Raw genomic sequence first — 9,050 nt, 5'->3', positions numbered from 1 at the left:
TATTCTTGGGGGCGAAAGGGGTGTAGGGGATGCAGGAAGAGACTGGACAATAATCGTGCACCTATGGATGAGGACAGTGGGGGTGGAGGGATGCGGGTGGAGGGTGGGGTGGGAACCGGGTGGAGGGGAGCTATGGGGGGAAAAAAGAGGAGCAACTGTAATAATCTGAACAATAAAGATTTAAATTGAAAAAAAAAATATCCTTCCTTCCCCTGGCTGCCAGCACCAGTTTCCATCCCTCCGGCACCCAGGACTTGGGCTGCTTTGCTCTGGATGCTGCCGCCACCCACCAGGGTGTGCCCTGAACCACGCCACACGGCCACTTGGAGCATACCCTCACCCCTGGTGTGTGTCGTGGATCAGAGCACACCCCCACCCCTGGTGTGTGTGTGTGTGTGTGTGTGTGTCCGCTGGGGCTGGAGGCGGCAAGCAGTTCTCTCCCTCCCATCTGCATGCAGCTCCTCCTGAGTAGTCATGATGCAGGTTCCTCCAGTGGTCATGACACCTGGCTAATTTGCATATTACCTATTTATATATAGAGAGATAGACAACATGTTTGTAACCTAGCCTCTGCTATTACTATAAAATCGTAATTTTAGTATTGTCTGTGTTAGTAATGTTCTCATAACACTTCTATTTTTAGCAAATCTAATTTTGCCTATGTGCTTGTTTTTCACTTTTTAAAGGAAAGAACGCTTGGTGTATGTGGGTATCAGTATTGAAAACATCATTCCTCCACAAGTAAGTTTCTGGTTTATAGTATTTTTAAAGAGAAAATGGCCATAATTGTTCTAAAATGTATCCCACTTTATGTAACATGAGTAGTTTTAATTCTTATTAAAAATGAAAATTTGCCCTAGCCGGTTTGGCTCAATGGATAGAGCGTCGGCCTGTGGACTGAAGGGTCCCAGGTTCAATTCTGGCCAAAGGCACATGCCTGGGTTGCGGGCTTGATCCCCAGTAGGGGGCATGCAGGAAGCAGCCAATCAATGATTCTCTCATATCATTGATGTTTCTATCTCTCTCTCCCTCTTCCTTCCTCTCTGAAATCAATAAAGAAATATATTTTTTTTAAAAAATGAAAAGTTAGGACCTTAAAGAAATCACCCATAATCCCTCATGATTATGTACATGCAGATAGTCCGGAAATATTACATTCAAATGAAATTTATAGCTCACCCCCATGGAGCTTGTTGGGTGTTGTGTTTTGTTTTGTTTTTTAACCTAAATTGGTTAATTTGTTTTCAGCTTCTTTATCTGCTGTTTATGTAAAAGTGTCTAAAGATAGTTCAGGGAGAGCTGGTTTTTAATTCTAGTCTTCTGTGGTTATCAGAACCTTCAATTTGTGTTCTTATAGTTTGGTTTCTTTGAAGGGATTTCACTGTTTCGCATTCATTAGCTTAATTTGTAATTAAGAAGGATATCTCATGCGTGAGAGTACATGTAACATGACTTTTATTTGAAATGAAGAAATTTTCTCAGTTCCGTACAGATTTAATTAAATCACACACTTAAATAGCATGTCTTGGTTAGTTATTTTTCTTCAGCACCATGCCCCTTTCTTCTAAATCCATTATTTCATTTTTTTCAGCTTATCTAATTATTTGTGTTAAAATATATTGATGGAAAAACATCATGATTTAAAATATATATATATTGTTTGTTTGTTTTGTTGATTTTACAGAGAGGAAGGGAGAGGGATATAAGAGTTAGAAACATCGATTAGCTGACTCCTGCATGCCCCCTTCTGGAGATTGAGCCCACAACCCAGGCATGTGCCCTTGATCAGAATTGAACCCGGGACCCTCCATTCCATGGGTCGAGGCTCTAGCCACTGAGCCAAACCGGTTAGGCATCATGATTTTTTTTTTTAAATAGTCTAAAGTTTTACATATGTCTCCTTTTTCCCCATCATGATTATTTTTAGAAGAGGTCATTATGAACTCACAAAAACATAAGAATTTTAATACAGAAGTGCTTTTTAAAAAAATATTCTTATTGATTTTTTGTGTGTTTTTTTAAAGAGAAAGAGAGAGATTGATGGCTGCCTCCTGCACATCCCCCAGTGGGGATCAAGCCTGCAACTCTGGCATGTGCTCTGACCAGGAATCGAACTAGCCGACTTGGTGCACAGGGCAATGCCCACTCAACTGAACCACACTGGCCAGGACCAGAAGTGGTTCTTTTGATCATCAATATTTTTTTAATCTGTACATAGTGTTGCCATGTTCATTCAGTTTTGTGGGATCATCTTTTTCAAACCTTTCACATGTGCTGCCTAGAGGGACATTAGAAGCTATTAATCCCAAGGAACTTTGTTCTGTCCTGAGCAATAAAATGTATTTATTTTCATAAAACCAGGAGCCAGATTTTTCTGAAGATCATGAAGAAAAGAAAAAGGATTCAAAAAAATCCAAAGCAAATTTGCTTGAAAGAAGATCAACAAGAACACGGAAATGTATAAGTTATAGGTATGAAATACATGGAATTAGTTATAATGAAAGAATTTTTTTTAAATATTTTTTTATTGATTTCAGAGAGGAAGAGTGAGAGAGATAGAAACATTAATGATGAGAGAGAATCATTGATTTGTTGCCTCTTGCACACTCCACACAGAATCAAGCCTGCAACCCAGGCATATGCCCTGACATGGAGTTGAACTGTGACCTCCTGGTTCATAGGTTGATGCTCAACCACTGAGCGACACTGGCCAGGTGAAATAATTTTGTGTGTGTGTGTGAAAATCCTCACTTCAGGATATTTTTTCCATTGAGTTTTAGAGAGAGTGGAAGGGAGGGAGAGAAACAAAAGAGAAACATCAATGTGAGAGAGACAAATTAATTGGTTGCCTTCCATCCTGGCCCTGACCCGGGGCTGGGAATTAAACCTGCAACCCAGGTATCGACTGGGTATCGAACCTGACACAATGTGGTGCTCAGGCCATCCTTCTAGCCATTGAGCAGCATCAGCTAGGGCCAGAATGGAATATTTCATATTAATTAATTAAAATGTTTTAGGCAATCCACTTTATCTTTGTGCTTACCTCAGTCCTAAAGTGAAAGGAGTTTTGCATATGATGAATTCTTAGGAATCATCCAGTCTTGGTTCTTTAATTTGAAAACAGCCCTTCTGAATGAAGTACATTTTCATAGTTCTAAAATTCTGACTGTATATGAATTTTAGTAATCCTATCTAATAAAAGAGAAACCTGATAATTAGTGTACAGCCGCTACCCTTCCCATTGGCTAAGCAGCAAGATATGCAAATTAACTGCCAGCCAAGATGGCGGCCGGCAGCCAGGCAACTTGAAACTAACATGAGGCTTGCTTGCTTCAGTGACGGAGGACTCCAACGTTCCCCGCCTGCCGCTGCCAGCCTCTGAGCTTGCAGTTTGAACCATTGTTACAAATATAGAAGCTAAACAAAACCCCAGAAACCTGCTTTCAGCCCGCAGGGATCTCAGAGCTGGAGTTGATACAGTGTTTCGATAATAGAACCCAAACAAACCAGATACCTGCTTTCAGCAGCAGAGGCCTCAAAGCTGGAGCCAGAGCTAAAGCTGGCCCAGAATAAAAAAGAAAAAAAGGAACAGTTGGGAGCTTCAGTCACCTGCCAGCCTGAAAACAGCCCTCAGCCCCTCATCCAGACTGGCCAGGGACCCCAGTGGGGATCCCCACCCTGAAGGGTGTGTGACCAGCTGCAAACAGCCATCATCCCCTCACCCAGGCTGGCCAGGCACCCCAGTGGGAACCCTCCACCCTGATCCAGGACACCCTTCAGGGCAAACCAGCCGGCCCCCAACCGTGCACCAGGCCTCTATCCTATATAGTAAAAGGGTAATATGCCTCCCAGCACAGGGATCAGCGGAGCTGAGTGGCCTCCTGGCACTGGGATCAGTGTGACAGGGGGCAGTGCCCAAACCCCCTGATCGACCTGCGGCTGTGTGTGTGACAGGGGGCGGGGCCACAACTTCCCTATCCGCCCTGCTCTGTTCGTGACAGGAGAAGGCGCCCCAACCCCCTGATCAGCCCTGCTCTGTGCCTGATATGGGGGAGCTCCCCAACCCCCTGATGGGCCCTGCTCTGTGCATGACAGGGGGCGGTGCTCCCACTCCCCAATCAGCCCTGCTCTGAGCCCGACCAGGGGCTGCACCTAGGGATTGGGCCTGCCCTCTGCCACCCGGGAGCAGGCCTAAGCCAGCAGGTTGTTATCTCCCGAGGGGTCCCAGACTGCAAGAGGGCACAGGCCGGGCTGAGGGACCCCCCTTCCCCCCCCCCCCGAGTGCACAATTTTTGTGCACCGGGCCTCTAGTAATAATATAACCTTCAATAACAATAATAATGTCATCATTGAACTTAGTATTATGTCTGGACACTGATTTTGTTAATTTTGCTGAGTGATTTGTATCATTAGGGTTTGGCAAACTGGCCTGTGGGACAAATCCAGCTCACTGCCAATTTTTGTATAGCCAATGCCTTGGGAGTGATTTTTACAATTGTAAATGATTGAGAAAAGAACCAAAAGAAGAACATTCTATGAAAATTACATGACATTCAAATCACAGTGTCCATAAATAAAGTTATTTGGGAACACAGCCACACCATTCACTTGTATTGTCTGTGGCTGCTTTTGTACTGAACAGTGACTTGAATAGTTACAACAGAGACTGTGGGCTACAAAGCATGGTATATTTTCTATCTGGCTTTTTACAAAAATATTTACTGATGCCTGGTGCAAATGATCTTTGAAAGTAAAAGCAACAATTTATGTATTAGATACTGATTTACAAAACCCAATTTCACAAAAGAAATGGAGGCTAGTCGGAGTGAGAGGGTGTAGTCCAAGTCACACAGTCCCAAAGTGGACAAGAGCAATTTCATATTCAGGCCTTTTTCACTTCCAAGGCAACCCTCCTGACACACTTGTGTCAGGCTATAACGTGATTGTTGTATGTATTTTAGATTTGATGAATTTGATGAAGCAATTGATGAAGCTATAGAAGATGATATCAAAGAGGCTGATGGAGGAGGTATGTGTTTGTTTATCATTCTCTCTTTTTCATATAACTCCAGCTAATAAAATAACTGAAATGCCCTGTTTAGAGCAGTGAGCTTTTTTTTTCTCCCCAGTGTTTATCATGATTACTGCTGATGTGTTAACAGCCTGAGAATCAGAATAATCTGTGAACACAGTGTCAGTGTGTAGACTCTGATCTTACTACTTATTTTAAAAGTTTTGTTTTATAATCTGATGTAAAATGAAAATGTTTCTCAGTGGATTATAAATTTACTTCTGCTTCCAATGGAAAACCCAGTGAAAGTTCCCTGTTTTCTTTCTATTTTTAGATCAGTCCTGCTACAAAGTATCAAAAATTAGGGATATTTGACTCTAAATATATTTCTCTAAATTAACCTTTTAAAAATCAGTTTATTAATTTCATACTCTTTAATATATGACATTAATGTAGTATAATGTAAAGGTAATTTCATTTAAGAGCTACATAGCAAATTACCAGTGCTCCAGTGTGGAGCATTGTGGTTTCCATTTAGTTATTATGAAAACTGGAAGGGGTTCATAATACATCGGCTGTTTGTAGGGGAACTGAAGAAATCACTAGCTTTTCCAAAGACGTGTGCCTACTTACACCTTTGCTGCTGAATTCTCACTTTTTCAATCCTGCAAACACTGTTAATTTTTTTAAAAAATTGGTCTCTTTCTAATGCCATGTCCAAAAGGCAACTTTCAAGAAGAGATTCTTGAATCATTGCTAATAGGTATGAGGTTTCTTTTTGGGGTGATGAAATGCTTTGAAATTATTTAGTGATGACAGTTGTATAACTTTGACTATACTAAGAACCTCTGACATATACACTTTAAAGAGTGAATATTATGGTATAGGAATTCCATCAAAATGTAAGAAAAAGATGTTTTCTACAAGGTGAACTTCTATTTAGTAGGACAAGCGAATGCCAACACTCTTGATGAAAGCTGTCAACTGCAATCGTGAGAAACGGGCAGATTTGTAGGAAGAAAATAAATCAAGTAAAGAGCTGCTAAGCACAAATAAGAACAGTCTCGTATTATGAGTCTAGAATAGATATTAAAGGGAAACTTTTAATAAATGTACAGTTGTCCCTCTTCCTCTCTCCCTCTCTTCCCCTCAACTCTTCACCCCTGAATTCAGGAGTTGGCCGAGGAAAAGATATCTCCACCATCACGGGTCACCGTGGGAAAGATATCTCCACTATTTTGGATGAAGAAAGAAAGGAGAATAAACGACCCCAGAGGGCTGCTGCTGCTCGCCGGAAGAAACGCCGGCGATTAAATGATCTGGACAGTGACAGCAACCTGGATGAAGAAGAGAGTGAAGATGAGTTCAAGATCAGTGATGGGTGCGTGGTCTGCAGTTGACCCCAGTCCCTAGATTCAGGCTTAAACTGTGCGAGCAGAGAAGCTGGCCACGCTGTGGCAGGGTTTTTGTGTTTTGTGCACACAGACAATCTCTTTTTATGTTCAGATTATTTAATACAGATTTATGAACAGTCTTGGTTCTTTTCTTTTTCTTTTTAGTTCTCACCTGAGGATATTTTTTCCATTGATTTCTAGAAAGAATGGAAAGGGAAGAAAGAGGGAGGGAGAAAGAGAGACACATCAACATGAGAAAGACATCATTAGTTGCCTCCCACAAGCTTGATGAAATTTGCATGACTAATTGGGCAGTTTGGGATGAGAAGCAGGATGAAGAAAGAAGTTCTAATCAGAGAAATCACATAAAACCGCATGGAATATTTAGGGAATTCCTGATGTGTCAGCATAGCAAGAATGTGGGAAAGCAGTAGAGAGTGCCCTGCTGGAGGTGTGGCCAAGTGGTGAAAAGGAAACAGATGATGGAGTGTTTTGTTTCTCGGGCATAGGACTCTGTGAAGATTATGAAAACCCACCAAAGGGTTTTAAACACCAGACTAATTAGAGGTTTACATTTCAGAAAGATTTATCCTAGTATTCTTTTGGAGGATGTATTGAAGGGAAATGATCTTGAGATTACAGAGGCAACTTGGAGAATTGCTACAGTAGTTCAGGTACACAGGATGATTTGAGATATTATCTTTGAGAGGTGGACTCAAGGAATTACTAAATGATTAGATAGGAGAAATAGTAGGGGGGAAATTAGGATAAATACCAGATTTCTGGTTTGAGTCCCTAGATGGGTGATAGTATCAAATACCAGGCTCGGGGACTGAAGAGAGAGAAGTAGGTTAGGAAATAATGAGTTTGCTTTTGGAGATGTTGAATTTAAGGCACATGGGGGACATCTCAAGAGGCCAAAGCAGTGTATGCATGAAAATCAACATCAGTGCATCTTCATAACTCCCCCTAAGCCAGCGGTTCTCAACCTGTGGGTCGCGACCCCTTTGGCAGTCAAACTACCCTTTCACAGGCGTCGGCTAAGACCATCGGAAAACACATATATAATTACATATTGTTTTTGTGATTAATCACTATGCTTTAATTATGTTCAATTTGTAACAATGAAATTGGGGATCACCACAATATGAGGAACTATATTAAAAGGTCGTGGCATTAGGAAGGTTGAGAACCACTGCCCTAGCAGATCATTTCTTCATTTTAGGGAAGTTGATACAAGTATTCAGATGTTACATTAAACATTATTTTGTGATTTGCTGGACTTGTTAGAACTTGAACTCAGAACTATGGGTTCACAGTTTTGTTGTTTTTGGAGGGGGATTTTAAATATTTTTTATCGATTTCAGGAAGAGGAAGGGAGAGGGAGAGGGAGAGAGAAACATCAGTGATAATAAAGAATTATTAATCAGCTGCCTCCTGCACCCATACTGAGGATGGAGCCCACAACCAAGGCATTTACCCTGACCAGGAATGGAACTGTGACCTTCTGGTTCTTAGGTCGATGCTAAGCCACTGAGCTGTGCCAGCCGGGCTGGGATCACAATTTTAAGTACCATCATAATTCATCTGGTTTCTCTTGGACAGATCTCAAGATGAGTTTGTTGTATCTGATGAAAACCCAGATGAAAGTGAAGAAGACCCACCATCTAATGATGACAGTGACACTGATTTCTGTAGCCGAAGACTAAGACGACATCCCTCCCGGCCAATGAGGCAAAGCAGGCGTTTGCGGAGAAAAACCCCAAAGAAAAATTATTCTGACGACGATGAAGAGGAGTCTGATGAGAATAGTAGAGACTCTGGTAAAAATTATTAGTATCTACATCACACCAACTTAATAAATTCTTGTGATTTCTGGAGCTAAGAATTTTTAAAATAAAAGTCCTTTCAATAGTAACATAAGCTTTCTGATAAAACTTTGAGGTATATTATTATGACTCACTACGAACTAAATTTTTCATAAAAAGAAAATACATACAGATGGATATGTTAACGTCATACTAAATTCATTTTAGGATTGTGATGAATCCTTGTGGTGCCAAATGTTCCCATGCCTAGTCTTTATCTTTATAGTGTTTCTTGGAAATAATTGTCAGTAAGCCAAGAACCAGATATCTAGCTATTGGAGAGCGAAGGATCACCAATTATTTCTAATGTTTAGATCACAATTGGTGATTCATTAATTTTTATATATTCACAGTGGTTGATGGTATAGCTTGTGCTTATCCCTATTAACAGTAAATGGAGGAACGGCAGCCAAAAGAACAGATACAGTGTTTTGTGGAATTGGCAGATGGGTAGCTGTCATCTTACTGAGGAAGTAACACAAACAAGTATTATATCCTTGACTTGCCAGGCTTGTGGAGTTTTTATTTTGTTTATCTTTTTTTCTAAACTTTTTTGGTAAATTTATCAGTGCTTATTTCCTAAGAACAGGACATTTTCTTACATGACCACCGTACAATTACCAGAATCAGAAATTTTATATTGGTACTAGAGGCCCGGTACACGCATTCGTGCACGGGTGGGGTTCCCCAGCCTGGCCAGGGATCGGGGCGATTTGAGGCCGTCTCACTCAGTCCAGGGGGAGGGACCACGGGAGGGTGAACAGCACCCAGGGGGGA

At 41.3% G+C, this 9,050-nt stretch overlaps 1 protein-coding gene across 8 annotated transcripts in view; it reads left to right on the top strand.

The window, feature by feature from the left end:
• Nucleotides 1-9,050, top strand: part of RSF1 (remodeling and spacing factor 1) — a 106,199-nt gene that overhangs the window by 87,674 nt on the left and 9,475 nt on the right. For all 8 annotated transcript variants that reach the window (XM_015569660.1, XM_015569662.1, XM_015569655.1 and 5 more), the window contains 5 exons: nt 687-741; nt 2,362-2,471; nt 4,962-5,029; nt 6,185-6,392; nt 8,011-8,228. In XM_015569660.1, coding sequence (XP_015425146.1) covers nt 687-741; nt 2,362-2,471; nt 4,962-5,029; nt 6,185-6,392; nt 8,011-8,228 — 659 coding nt within the window. The remainder of the gene's footprint in view (nt 1-686; nt 742-2,361; nt 2,472-4,961; nt 5,030-6,184; nt 6,393-8,010; nt 8,229-9,050) is intronic.

Source organism: Myotis davidii, unplaced genomic scaffold (genome assembly GCF_000327345.1).
Source record: "Myotis davidii unplaced genomic scaffold, ASM32734v1 scaffold646, whole genome shotgun sequence".
NCBI classification, from domain to species: Eukaryota; Metazoa; Chordata; class Mammalia; order Chiroptera; family Vespertilionidae; genus Myotis; species Myotis davidii.
This window is presented reverse-complemented; position numbering and strand designations above follow the sequence as displayed.